The sequence below is a fragment of the Rhinopithecus bieti genome, unplaced genomic scaffold, assembly GCF_001698545.2.
Source record: "Rhinopithecus bieti isolate Rb0 unplaced genomic scaffold, ASM169854v2 scaffold_2350, whole genome shotgun sequence".
NCBI classification, from domain to species: Eukaryota; Metazoa; Chordata; class Mammalia; order Primates; family Cercopithecidae; genus Rhinopithecus; species Rhinopithecus bieti.
The window spans coordinates 770862-785867 of NW_016803902.1; the positions used below are offsets into that span (position 1 = coordinate 770862).

Here is a 15006-nt window from a genome sequence, read left to right on the forward strand (position 1 = left end):
AATTTTCTAGACTGTTTTTTATGAAGAGAGAGTTTGTCTCTAAGTACATTATTTTGCTCTATATCTGAAAATACAATGGAACGTAGAGATAGCAGAACTCATTTTTTTAGAATCGAGCTTCCAACTGTCGTAATGCCTCCAGTCATAGAAGGGAACATGATTTTCAGGGGAACATAGTCTGAGACATTAATGAGAAATCCTCCCTTTCGATATAATCAGGTAGCAAACAAGTATAAGGAAGAGTTTTAAGGTTTTGGACAGGAACTACTTTCAATACCAGGTAATTGCAGAAAAGTGTTCAGCAAGAAAGATTCAATGCAAGATAACAGGAAAATGTATTGGCAATATCAAGGAGAATCTAAACATTGTATTATCAGACTAATGCTTTCTATGGTTGAAAACTGCAACTGTCAGATTAGATAAAATCAGTTTGAAGACCTTGAGGAACCACTGAGACATTCCTGAGGTGCAACACTAAGAAAACACATATAATTGTCAAGGGTGGCAGGGCAGTGTTGGTCTCAAAGTCCCGTCTGACTGACAGGGCAGAGGCTCTTCCTCACTTCCTGAATCTGCTTCCCGACAGCTCCAGGGTTTCCTCAGGAAGCCGCCGTCCACCTTCATCCACCTCAGACATGTCCTGCAGAGTCCTCTGGAGAACCAGCTTCAGGTTCTGCCTATTTTGACGCTGCCTAAAGGAGCCCACGAAGAAGTAAATGATGGGGTTGGCACTGCTGTTAAGAGAAGAAAGTAAAATGGAAACTAGATGAACGTGACAATATGTAAGACTCCCAAATCCATGTGGTTCTATAAAACAGGAAAACTGAATGCCGAAGGGCAGGTCACAGAGGAGGAAGATCAGCACTGTGAGCAGGATGGTCATGTACAGCCTGGTCAGCGGCATCTTCCAGGACCCACAAAGGATCCTGACCAGCAGGACCAGGCTGGACCCACAGAGAACCACAGATAAAAAAAATCAGCCACGTGACTGTGATGAAATCTGATGTTTGACACCAAAGAGAATCAGCATCACTAAGCAGGAAGCCACAGAACATCCTCTCCAGGATGCTCCACCGCAGGAACAGGGCCCAGAGCAGGACACACACGACCGCTGACAGGTGTGTGGGGCAGTGGCAGCGGTACCAAATGGGCCACAGGACAGACGGTCAGCTGTACAGAATATTTGCGTAGGATGTAGGTCTGAGCTGAATTGCTCAGCAATAGAGCAGAGGAAAGAGTAAGTGAGGGTGAGATCTGAGTGCAACTGAAGGACATAACTGAATGTGGGAATATGTACGGGGGACTACTAAGTGTTCTGCTGGGTATACACAATGTAAACCTGTTTCATTCTTTCAGGAGATCTTTGGTTCATTACTTTTACATGCACTGGGACACCAAAAATTCATGTGATTCACTTTATTGTAATATTTGCTATATTACAGTGATGGAAGAAGACTTGCAATATCATCAATGTATGCCTATTATGATAAAGGTTGTATATCAAAGTAGTGTATAAAACAGGCACTATTCAATGAATGGGATTAGGACAACTGAGTTGCCGTGAGAAATAAAATAAAGGTAGAAACATACTTTATATATGATTTGAAGATAAATCCAAATATACTACTTATTTATGATGTAAACATCTGTATGTCCATGAGGGGAAACAGGAGGGTGTAGGGCTTGGAGTGTAAGAGAGCTATTCATGCAGATTTCAACTGGAGAATGAAGACTGGGTCTAATCTGAGTAGCAGGAGCTGATTTAGAGTTTTTAAGATATTGTCTCTTTTCATTATCTGAAGAGCTTAGGAGGTAAGAATGAGTGTTATTCCCATATGGCTAAGAACGCATTGGAACACAAAAAGAGTGAATTATTCATTCTGGGACTTATATAGTATGAATTTGAGCCCAACAGGGCTGACTAGGGCTGGTCCAGTCTTTGACCAGCCCTTTACAGCACCACTCTGTGTCGATTATACATGTTAGAGGGGATAAAGGAGAGGAGGGATTCTCAAGTTAAATTCAAGTTGGCAGTCAAAATTGTGGGTTAAAAAAAAAAAAACTAACCTAAACAAATTTCAGATAGAGAAGGAGAAGCAAATCAAATAGGGAACAATATAGAGGAGAGTGAAAGGCATTTAGGAACAAATTCAGGAGTTCCTTTTTGCCTATCAGAGGCCACCTTTGCTCTGGAATCCCAAGAACGCACATGGGCAGGAACTCTTCAGGTGGAAAGAAGACACACCCTCCTCTGGGAGGTACAGAGGAGCATCAGGAGTGAATGCATCCATCATGAGCTCTCTTAGAGAGACAAGCTGCCACCACCCTGATTGACACGAAAAGGAAATGGGAGGAAAAGGAGAACCTCTGTTATCCACACTCTGTTATCCACATTCAGGGCACTAAACACTTTGTCCATCTATATTTATGGTATGATATGTTTGTCTTCCTTATGAAACTCAAAGCTCCATAAGGAGTAAGTCATGCCTATCTTTTTCACTGTGGTATCACTAACATTTAGCGTGTGTTCCTTAAAGACCATCTATGGTATTATCCTCATATAACATAAGGTGAAGCTGTGGCCTAGAGTATTAAAGTGTTTTCCTGTGATCACAACATGAAGAGCAGGTCCAGTACCCACCCCTGGTCCCTGGAGCCCTGCATGAGGCTTCTGTACTGTTCTCTGCCCCATCATTTATTCTTTCTGAGGAGTTCCTGAAAAATCTTGATGTGAGCACAGAATCAAAGACAGTGAGGGGCTGAAGAGACTGCTAGGTTGCTCCAATATTGATTTTCCTCTTTGGTCACATAATAATTCTGCGAGTCTAAAGGCAGCACAAGGACCCACATTCCAGTTTTCCTTGATGCTGGGTGCCTTTGTATAACCAGGTGCTGTTCAATGAAAGGTGCACAAAAGTGAGGTAAGCAAGTCCTGGCTCATAGAATCAATCAAAAGAGCAAAGTTCTTCCTTTCCTCCACCCTTTTCTATCATGCTGGAATGCTAATGTGGCTGTGAACCATGTAGGATCACAAGGATGAGGGCACCTCCCTGGGGACTGGGGAGCTGCAGTTTTGGAATTCTGATGTGTGATGCCTTGGAGTTTTCAGCTCAGATCTCACAGATAGTCATCTCTGGGTATTCACTGGTGCTTGCTTCTGGAACCCCAGAACACACCGAAATATGCAGATACTCAATTTCCTTATATAAAAAGATGCGATATTTGTACACACCTTATGCTCTTTCTCCCAGATACATTAAATCATTTCTAAGTTATTTAGAATAACTGACAAAATACAATTGCTATGTAAATTCTTGTTTTACTATACTTTTTTTGGAAGTAATGACAAGGAAAAACAAATTTGTACCTGTTCAGCACATGCATACCTCTGCCATAACCTTATTTTAAAAATAGTTTCCACCTGTGGTTTGCTGAATCTGCAGATTCAGAACCTAGAGACCCAGAGGCACAATTGTACCTTCTTGTTTAAGATATTTCTACTTCATTCTTTATTAGAGCCACCAAACTTATATTCCAGACCCCAAACAAAGTTCTCTCTTTTTTAAATTACATTTTATTTTCTATGCATTTTTGATAAATACAACCATTTCTGCATAGAAGTGACAGTAGAGAAAGACATGCCAAACATTAAAGTAGTCCTATAGAGCTAAAATGAGAAAGAAATCAATCACCTTTAGATAGAGAATGCCCAGTAATTAGGATGATATAAGATAGTGAGAGGGATCGTCTCATTTGCTATGAGGTTTTGCTTTCCATTCTTTTCTATCCCATTTGACATCCCAAGATAGTGGTTTTTATATCCCACATCAGCGGGATTCATTTTAATTCTAGCTTCTGGTGGAATTGTGACACTGGGACACACCAGCAGGAGACTGGAGGACAGCAGGACAGCAACTTCGGATTTCCACCTCCTGGCTCTCTGCCTATGTATGAGTTCATTCTCACATTGCTATAAAGAAATACCTGAGACTGGCAAGTTTATGAAGAAAACAGGTTTAATTGGCTCATTGCTCTATAGGCTATACAGGAAGCATAGCAGCTTCTGCTTCTGGGGAGGCCTCAGGAAGCTTCCAATCATGGTGAAAGTCCAAGGAAGAGAGAGGCATCTCACACGGTGAGAGCAAGAGCAATACAGAGAGAGGGAGGCACTACACGCTTTTAAACAACTCGATTTCATAAGAACTCACTCACTATCACTACAGCAATACCGAAGGGGGATGGTGCTTATACTATTCATGTGAAACCGTCCCCACAATCTAATCACCTCCCACCAGGCCCTCCCTCCAATATTGGGAGTTACAATCAACATGAGATTTAGGAGGGGACACAGAGCCAAATCTTATCAGGCTGTGTGGCTTTGTGTTGGCCATGCAAGGCTTCTCCACCTGCCTGCTGGTGCTCTCCCACCCCTATGGCTACAGCTATGGCCATGGCGACAATGGTAACTGCTCCTTTCCTGTCCCTTTCAGCCTAGGGGAGGACTTAGTGATCCCCTATGCATTGCTGCTTAGGGTTCTGACCCGTGCATTGTCTCTTTCCCTTAACTTTGCACATCTTTGTAAATACTTCCCTCATGAAACACTCTTCAACCATTTCAGTTGGGACCATCTGTTTCTTCCTCAAACCTTTCCAGACAGGCAAGGAAGAAAAATTTAGAAAAGTAACCAAAACAACAAAACCTGCTTCTACAGCAGTTCAACTCTATGAAGCAATGCCTGCATGTCCCTTTGCTCCTTAAATGAATGTGAGGGGCAGCATTCTCTCCATGAGGACAGATTCAGTGATTGAAATAAAGGAGGTGATATGGGGGGTGATATGGGGAGATAAATCAGAAGCAGGGATCCCGATTGAAGCTCAACACAGTCTGAGTTGGCAGCACTGTTTCTAGAAGGAAACTTCATGTCTCCTGTCTTTTCCTGAAACAAGCTCATGATCCCCTGCCTGTAGCACCTAGGTGGAAACACAGAAACGATCTTATAGCAAAAACCATAACTGACTATGGAAGATGACTTACCCTTATCTTTTTCCTACCTTTATCTTTTTTTTCTTACCTTTATCTTTTACTTACCCTTATCTTTTTCTCTTTTGTCCAGCGGTGAAGACTTTCCTTGTGCTAAAGGTGGAGAGCCTTTCTGGGATTCAGTGACTTCAGAAGACCCTTCTGTGTTGCTTAATTCAGGAGATGCCCACAGGAGCTGGACTCAAAGCTGGTGGTCAATCCAGACTTATGAAGATGCTGGACAGACTTGTTATTTCCTATATGAGGACTATGGACAAATCAGCGGCCAGAGGTATTGGAGACACAAACCCTACCTGAGATGATTCTTGGCCTCTGTCCCATATCCAATATATATAAGCCTCTCCCATCACATTCCATCTTGTTCAACTTCCTTGATAAAACAGTGGCAAGGTTTGAGAGAACTGACTTCCGTTTTAAGGGAAGATCATACTGTGTATAAAAATGCTATCAAATACGCATTGCATGCTACATAAAATCTTCATAAAAGGATGAGTCAATCGACGGTTGGCAAACTTCACTTTGGCCTTGTTTAAGATATTGGCACAGGCCTGGTCTTACCTTCAGCAGCCACCTCCAGCAGGTCACTCAAATATCAAGCAAGACCCTCCAGCAGCAAAGCGTTTGGCTGATCAAAGGTTTGATGGATGGTTATTGATTTCCTAGTAAAAAAAGTATTTTTTTTTTTTTTTTTTTTGTTGAGACGGAGTCTCTGCTCTGTCGCCGCAGGCTGGGAGTGCAGGGCCTGGATGCTCAGCTCACTGCAGCTCCGCTCCCGGGTTACGCCATTCTCCTGCCTCAGCCTCACCGGGTAGCTGGGACTACAGGCGCCCCGCCACACTCACCCGGCTGAGTTTTTTGTATTTTTAGTACGTATGAGACGAGGTTTTCACCGTATTAGCCAGGATGGTTTCTCAATCTCCATGACCTCGTGATCCGCCCGTCTCAGCCTCGCCAAAGTGCTGGGATTACAGGACTTGAGCCACCGCGCCCGGCCAAAAAAGTATTTTTTAAGTAATGCATGTAGATTGCTTTAGACATAATGCCATATTGCACACTCAATAGACTACAATACAGTGTAAGCATAACTTTTACATGTACCAGGACACCAAAAATTCATGTGATTCACTTTATTGTAATATTTCCTGTATTACAGTGATGGATGAAGACTTCAATATCGTCAATGTATGCCTATTATGATAAAGGTTGTATATCAAAGTAGTGTGTAAAACAGGCACTATTCAATGAATGGGATTAGGACAACTGAGTTGCTGTGAGAAAAAAATAAAGGTGAAACATACTTTATATATGATTTGGGAATAAATCCAAATACACTACTTAAAATTTTATAACGAAAATAGAATTACCTAGAGGAGCCATAGCCAAACAGTTTTTAAATCGAAGTGGAAAAAGACTTTCAATTATAGGATACAATTCAGAAGACATAAAATAAAATATTAGAAAAGACAAAAAAGAATGCCGGCTGATGGCCCACTCCTATAATCCCAGCACTTTGGGAGGCTGAGGTGAGTGGATCACTTGAGCTCACAAGTTTTAGACCATCCTGGGCAACATGGTGAAAACCTGTCCCTACAAAACTAGCCAGGTGTGGTGGTGCATGTCCGTAGTCCCAACTACTCGGGATGTCGGGGTGGGAGGATGGCTTGAGCCCAGGCTGCGGAGGTCACAGTGAGCTGACATCACATCACTGCACTCCAGCCTGGCTGATAGAGTCAGACCTTTTCACAAGACAAACAAAATAACAGCAACAACAACAACAAAACCCTCAAAACCAAAAGCCATGTTTAGCATGACATGAACCATCATAATCAAAATATAAACAAACTGGCCAGGCATGGTGGCTCACCCCTGTAATCCCAGCACTTTGGAAGGCCAAGGCAGTCAGATCACCTGAGGTCAGGAGTATGAAACCAGCCTGGCCAACATGGTGAAACCTAGTCTCTACTAAAAATACATAAATTAGCCGAGTATGGTGACGCATGCCTGTAATCCCAGCTGCTCAAAAGGCTGAGCAAGAGAATGGATTGAACCCGATAGGCGGAAGCTGCAGTAAGCCAAGATCACGCCTCTGCACTCCAGCCTGGGTGACAGAGCGAGACTCCATCCCAAAAGATAAATTAATAAATTAATAAAATCAAATAAATAAATAAATAAACAGGGAGATTTTTTGGTAATGTATGTTATAGCCAAAGTATAAATTTTCTCTACTGCTAAAAATTTTTCTAAAATGATATTAATAATTCAAAATCCAAAAAGCTAATAGGAAAATAACTTTCAGTCATGATTAATAATTTCTAGAAAATAAAAATGGCTCCTAAACTATGGAAAGAGGAGAAATGCAACTCATAATAAAAAACATGCCAATTAAAATTACAGAGTTGTATTTTACTTACCAAAATATAAAAGGCCATAAAGTTTGATAGCTTATAGTGTGGGGATGGAGTGGCATCAGGTACCCTCACTCATTTATGCTGAGGATGCAGATGGATACAACTTCCAGTGAAGGCAATTTTCAACATATGTAAGCATGTATAAAGTAGCATCCTTTTCTCTCTGTAATTCCTCATCTAGGAATTTATCTTAGAGATATATTCGTGCATGTTCAAAAGATCTATGTACTAAGTCAATGAATGCAGTGTTATTTACAGTAAAAGACTGGTGACAGCCAAAATGGCCATCAACACTGTAACAATTATGGTCTATCTATGCAATAGAATACTCTGTAGCTACACAGAAAGAATAACAAACCTAATATAAAAGGCCCTCCAGAATTAGTTAGATTTTTAAAAAAGAATGCATGCCAATGTATATATTGTATGACAAAAAAAATATAGTTGTTTTATTATTAAATATTTGTGAATTAATATAAGCTTATTACTAAGTATAATAGGATATGTCTTTGTTAACAAGGCAAGGATGCCTGAGGGTCTAAAATGGGAATGACAGTTTTCAGGGCATGCATTTGAAGATTATTTTTTAAAGCTTTGACTTTATTACCATGTCACAAATAAATTTTCAAACGAAAAACATAAATTTAATGATCTAGCTAAGAGAGGGAAATAGAGATATGAGAAGATTGAGGCAGGATGAAAAAATGAAGACAATGAGTACAGAAAACTTTTTGGAGAATATTTTTTTTCCAAAGGAAAGAAGACAAATCAGGCTGTGGATAGCGATGAATGGTTGCTTAGATGGTATTTTAAGCCAAGAATAGGATGGGGTGTTTCAATTACAGTGGAAGGATCCATTAGAGAAGGAAACATTGAAGATGCAGAAGGGAGAAGTAATAATGCTATGAAATGTTTCTAGGGAGGGAATGGGGAAACTGCACAAATGGAAAGGGTGGTTTCAAACAGGAATTTGCAGAGCCCATTTCCTGGCATGAGAGAAAATACAGAGAGATGTGCTCAGAGGCAGATGGGCAGGTAGGTTCACTCTGGGGAGATTGAGTAATTCTCAGAAGAGCATCACCTGACAGAGATTTAAAAAAATAAAAAGTAGGCGGTTTCAGGAGAGAGAAGATGGCGTGAAGATTTTCCTTTGGAGAGTGAGAGGCAATTATGGAAATATCACATGACTTTTCAGGAGATATAAGTGAATACTTCAGGTTCAAGGTCGTAAATGTACAGTGAAACTGCTAGGCATGGTTGTGTGTTAAGCTCCAGCCACACTCTGTGCTATGGGAACAGGCATGAAGTTAGTGGAGAGGTCGATTCAACCAGGGCAAAAGATGAACATATGCTTCAGCAAGGACATATATGCATGACGAATAAACACATAAAAAGATGCTCAACATCACTAATGTTTAGGGCAATAAATAAAAACTACAATGAGATACCAGTCTACCCTCTTAATATAGCTAAAATATAAAATGCTGATAGTTTTAAATATCGGCTGAGATTTGAAGGAATTGGAGGTCTCATACACTGCCAGTGAGAAAGCAAAATAGTAGAGCTACTCTGGAAAATCCTTTTGCATTTTCATACAATCCAGCAATTCAGCTATTAAATTTATCCAAGAAACTGGAAAACTTTGTTCACTTAAATATCTATACACATGTTTATATTTGTTTTATTTATAAATGTCACAATATAATAAAAATATAATGTTTATTATAAATGTCACAATATTTATAAATGTCCTTTCACTTATGATTAGTGAAACGAAGCATAGTACATCCATACAATGGAACACTACTCAGCAGTTTAAAAATAAATCAGCTATAAGCTATTGATACCTGCAAAAAGTTGTGTGGATCTTGAGGACATTATGCTGAATTAAAAAAGCCAAAGTCAAAAGATTAGATACGGTATGATTCCATTTAGTAACACTTTTGAAATGACAATGATTAGAGGGGTTTGGGAAGAAACAAACTGTGGGTGTGACAGTAGCAGGAGCCCAAGGGAATTATTCTGTGGTGAAGAAACACTTCTATATTCAATGTGATTGTATCTATGAATCTACACCTGTGACAAAATATTATGGAATGAAACATAGAGGAATATCTCACTCCAAAAATGAGTGCATGCAAACACTGGTAAATTTGGTAACAGTGTACTGTAGATATTTGGTGAAATCTCATAAGATTTGTAATGTAGATAATTAGATGGTACCAATGTCAATTTCCTGGTTTTGGTGCTACATTTACTTAACATGTCAGTATTGCTATAGGTTGGGTGATGGGCATACAGGAACTCTCGGTACCATTTTAGTAACTTCTTCATAGTCTACAATTAATTCAGAATGAAAACTTAAAACCAACTGAAATGCCTCTTCATTGTATAGACTACCTTTATGGATATTGAAGTCACCAAGAATGAGGACGTGGGGTATGCTGGAAGGAAGTTTGTAAACCACGTACATAGGCTAGAAGGTAATATAGTTAGCATTCATACACCCAACACAAAATTAAGCACATATTAAATTTTTATCATATTTGTTTCTAATAACTCTTAAAAATAAATACATACATTTTACAGATACAATTTAAGGCTGAATCTTACATCTTTACTCTCACCAATAATTACACATATCTTTGATAAGAAGGCAAGGGTGCCTGCACACCTGGAATGGGAATGACAACTGTCTTCAACTTCAGAACGTCTGAGTTTGGTATGTATTATTCTGTCACATGTGTAGCAGCATGTTAAAACAGTAATATTAAACTAAATTTCAAGTCACTATAAATATTACGTTACAAAAGAGTTGCAAGGTGACACAGAATTTGAATAGCAATATTTGGACATCCATATCAAGGCTATGCAGAGTTTAGATTTGAATTTTTATGTGACAAATAAAATGTTGAATTTAATTCAAAGATTAACTATCTCCCCTACTCCCAATGTGGGCCTTTTGTAGGTAAAAATGCTGCTCCAGAGAAGGGGCTGCATTCCATTGCTTCTCTCTTCTCCCCTAACCCCCACCTGTTTTATTATTATTATTTTAATTTTTAATTGTTTTATCTATGCCTTCTGGCCCTGGAGGGCTGGACGTATCCCAGTGAGGAGGGTAAGGAGAGCAAGGCATTGACTTTGTGGCATGTCCTGTTGGGCTGACTTGGCTGGCCCTCTCTGGACTTTACGTTATTATAGAGTTCACTCCTACAAATATCACAAAACTAACATCAAGCTCTATCACTTCAAGACTACGAAAGATAATGCTCATTATTCAGAGCACTCCAGTCTTGTGGTTCTATTTAAGAGGGATCTTGCCATCATAACCAAATATGTGGCGTGACACAAGGAATAAAACTCTGGTGTGAATTATTCACCATTCCCTAAAAAACTCTATGCTTTTATTAACAGTGCCACTGTAAATTATCTCTTCTCCCATTTCCATCTGTCCAGATCGTATTTACCTCTCCTTGCCCAATATAAAAATTTAAGTGACTGGCAAAATTTACAGAGGGTATAATCATAATAATAATGCTAGGTCAATTGTCGTCATCAGTTAAAATTCTACCTATTACACGAAGCCTTCTATGATCCACTCACTTCTACACACTCAGGAATGAGATCTACTCTGTCTCTGCTCTCCTTCCTTGTGTTTGCATCCTGCAAAGCTCCAGAATAATTGAACCAATATGATGGGCATGAGCATTGAGATTTCTTCTATACTCTGCTGTAACTGCTAGATAACAGCAAACAAATGTCATCTATTCTATAGCCAGCATTGATAACATTGACACTAATTGTGCCCAACTGATACCACACTTTCATACAGAACAAGCATCAGAGCAGTTTCTTTGGATTCTAGGTTGCTTCCACATAGGTGGGAAGAACACACACTTACTGAGATTATAGTCACTGTGTAGTGACATAAATTTCTCAGGCAACGTGGATCACAACACTAGTTATCTTCAGTCCATGGTTATGGTAAAGTCACACTTTACCCACATGTTCTGAAAAGAGATACCTGAACACAAATGCACAAATGGCACAGTTTCAGACTGGGGCAATCCCATAACCTCACTTCTGCTTGGTTTGCCTGGAACAAGCATGCGACCCATGTTGGCCATGCAGTCAACTTGAGAATCCCAAATCCCTGAAACCAGGTCCAGTGTTCTTCTCATTCTAGCACTTGCACATTCTTCCCTCTGTATGCTGGGATTTCAAGATGCTGAACTGGGTTTGCCTGGAGGCAAGGGCTTCTTCTGCGGGAATGCAAGGTAGTGGTAGTAGGTAGTTCTGCAATGCCTGTGACCTAAGCACCTGCAGGATCTCTAGAAAACGCTTTCAGGAATTGTGCATTGGTGTGATGTTAGACTATAGACCGAGCGCTATTGTAAGATTTAGCTTTTTCATAAAACCAATTTGTGAGTGTTTTTATGAAGAGAGAGTCTGTCTCTAAGGACATTATTTTGCTTCATGTCTGATAATTCAATGGAATGTAGAGATAACAGAACTCACTTATTCAGAATTGAGCTCCCAACTTCAGTAATGCTTCCAGTCATAGAAGAGAATATGGTTTCAGGGGAACATAGTCTGAGAGATTAATAAGGAAACTTCCTTTTTGATACAATCAGGTAGGAAACATGTATAAAGATGAGTTTAGGGTTGTGGACAGGAACTCCTTTTATCACAATGAAAATTGCAGAAAAAGTTTTCAGTGTAAGAGGAAAAACGTGTTGGTAATATCAAGGAGAATCTAAACATTGTACTGTCAGACTAATGCTTTCCATGGGTGAAAACTGGAACTGTCAGGTAGATAAACATCTATTCGACGATCTTGAGTTACCACTGAGACATTGCTGAGGCACAACACTAAGAAAATGCATGTAATTGTCAAGGGTGGCAGGGCAGTGTTGCTCTCAAAGTCCTGCTTGACTGACAGGGCAGAGGCTCTTCCTCACTGCTCTAATCGGCTTCCGGACTGCTCCAGGGTTTCCTCAGGAAGCTGCCGTCCACCTTCATCTACTTCAGGCATGTCCTGCAGAGCTCTCTGGAGAACCAGCTTCAGGTTCTGCCTATTTTGACGCTGCCTAAAGGAGCCCACGAAGAAGTAAATGATGGGGTTGGCACTAATATTTAGAGAAGACAAGAATAATGGAAACTAGATGGACATGACAGAAAATGCCTTCCAAATCCAGGTGAATCCCAGTAGACAGGGCCCACTGAATGCTGAAGGGCAGGCTGTAGAGTAGGAAGACCAGCACTTTGAGCAGGATGGTCATGTATCTTCCGGGATCCACAGAGAATCCTGACCAGCAGGACCAGGCTGGACTTACAGAGAACCACACATAAAAAAATTAGCCACAGGACTGTGATGAAATCTGATGTTTGACACCAAAGAGAACCAGGATCACCAAGCAGGAAGTCACAGAACCTCCACTGCAGGATGCACCACAGCAGGGACAGGACCCAGAGCAGGAAACACACGACCACTGACAGGTGTGTGGGGCGGCTGCAGCAGTACCAGATGGGCCACAGGACGGACAGGCAGCCCTTGGTGCTCATGGCGCTCGGCATGCTCAGGCCTGTAAAGTAGAGAAAGGTCGTCACAGGAATGAGGATTTTGGAGATGGGATGACAGATATTGATGAGTGAGGCGGAACATATAACGTTGCTGCTGAGGAAGAGGAAGTCGGCCACAGACAGGTTGAGGATGTAGATAGAGACAGCGTTCCTGCTCATGCGGAAGCCCAGGAGCCAGAGCACAACCGCGTTTCCTGTCAGCCCAACAAGGGAAATGATGCACGTCAGCACCGTGAGGATCAGGGTCCGCTTGCAGCAAGGAGTCTCCTCAGTTCCGTTGATTGGTGTCAGTTCTGTATCCAAGGCTGGGATGGTTGGATCCATGCTCAGAAACCCTAGTCTGGTGTCCCTGGGAACACAAACCAGATGTGAGCACCAGCTGTGTGATCTCTGATTCTCCCCACCACCCTGCCATGTGGGATTTACTGTTCTCATTTTAAAGAGGAGAGAAACAGAGGCTCACAGAGAATAAGTCACCTATCAAAAGGTGGGGGTCCTCAAATCCAGTTTGAAATCCAGCTCTTGCTGACTCTGAAGCCTGACCTCTCCTTATTGCCACACAAGTTCTGTACTGACGTGGGAATAACATTAGGATCAAAACACCCCACTCAAGTCGCCAGGGCTGTGGACCCGATTATTACTCTATCCTGGGCCGGAAATTTTCTCTCAGGTGGAGGAATTCAGATACACAAAGAGGTGGTTGTGACACCCTCAAGACTAGGACTGGTCATCCATGGATAGGAAAAAAGACCATGAATTACGAACTGGAGGAAAATGTGCCCTTTGCTAGGATAAGTGTGAAAATGGCTGGGCCTGGTGGGTGAGAAATAACTCAGTGTGTCAGTCATTGCAGACAGGAGCACATTTTACATTTTATACTCCTGGTGGCTGTTTCCATGAGCAGCATACTGTGCTCTTCATAAATATTCATTCAATGAATGAATGCATGCATGAGGAGCCTAATGGTAATGGTAGATTTTGGTGAAATGGAAAATAAAAATGAAAGCACAGTGTAAGGCATTAGAACACACATTTGTAATTATATGAAGAGAATTTCATTAATCAGAAATCTATTTGTGGACAGCTCTATCTATGTTGAGAAGAATGATTGATGTGTGCCCAAAACCAGAAAATGACCACTGATGTACCTTTGAAATGAGGTCTCGTTGTAGCTTTGCTGAACACCTAGAAGCATTTTTGTACACAATGTTTGGGTAGGGTGTGGTTCTGAGCTGAACTGTTCAGCAATAGAATAGAGGAAAGAGTAAGTGTGAGTGAGGTCTGAGTGCAACTGAAGAAATATCTATGGGGGACTAGTAAGTGTTCTGCTCCATATACACAATGTAATCCCATTTCTTTCTCTCTTTCAGGAGATCTGTGGTTCATTTCTCTGTTGATGAAAATATTTGTATTAGCAGAGTCCATGAGGGAAATAGGGCTAGTATAGGGCTTGGAGTATAAAGAGAGATTCAGGCAGACTTCAACTGGAGAATGAGGGCTGGGTCTAATCTGGGAGAATAACAGCAGCTGATTGAGAGTTTATTTGGTATTGCCTCTTTTAATTATCTGAAGAGCCTAGGAGGTAAGAATGAGTATTATTCCCAGGCCAATAATGCATTGGAGAACAAAAAGAATGAATTATTTGTCCTTGGACTTATATAGTATGAATTTGAGCCCAGTAGGGCTGACTCATGATCCAGTCTTTGACCAGCCCTTTTGAACCAGCACAACTCTGTGTCGATTATACATGTTAGAAGGAGTAAAGCAGCAGAGTGATTCTCAAGTAAAATCCAAGTTGGCAGTCAAAATTGTGGGTTAAAAAAAAACCAACCTAAACAAACTCCAGATAGAGAATGAGAAGCTAATCAAATAGGGGACAATATAGAGGAGAGTGAAAGTCATTTAGGAACAAATTCAGGAGTTCCTTTTTGCCTATCTGAGGCCACCTTTGCTCTGGAATCCAAGAATGCACAT

At 40.9% G+C, this 15006-nt stretch overlaps 2 protein-coding genes across 2 annotated transcripts; both read right to left on the reverse strand.

Annotated features, from left to right (window-relative positions):
- Window positions 1-559: 559 nt before the first annotated feature.
- On the reverse strand, window positions 560-1163 carry LOC108519047 (mas-related G-protein coupled receptor member X1-like; the record flags this gene model as incomplete). Its single annotated transcript, XM_017857857.1, is given in 2 exon segments — window positions 560-973; window positions 975-1163. Coding segments are annotated over 2 exon segments (603 nt in total), but the record flags the coding sequence as incomplete, so codon positions are not given.
- An 11243-nt stretch (window positions 1164-12406) lies between these two features.
- Window positions 12407-13356, reverse strand: LOC108519077 (mas-related G-protein coupled receptor member X3-like). Its single transcript, XM_017857882.1, is given in 3 exon segments — window positions 12407-12601; window positions 12603-12735; window positions 12737-13356. Coding segments are annotated over 3 exon segments (948 nt in total).
- Window positions 13357-15006: the final 1650 nt, after the last annotated feature.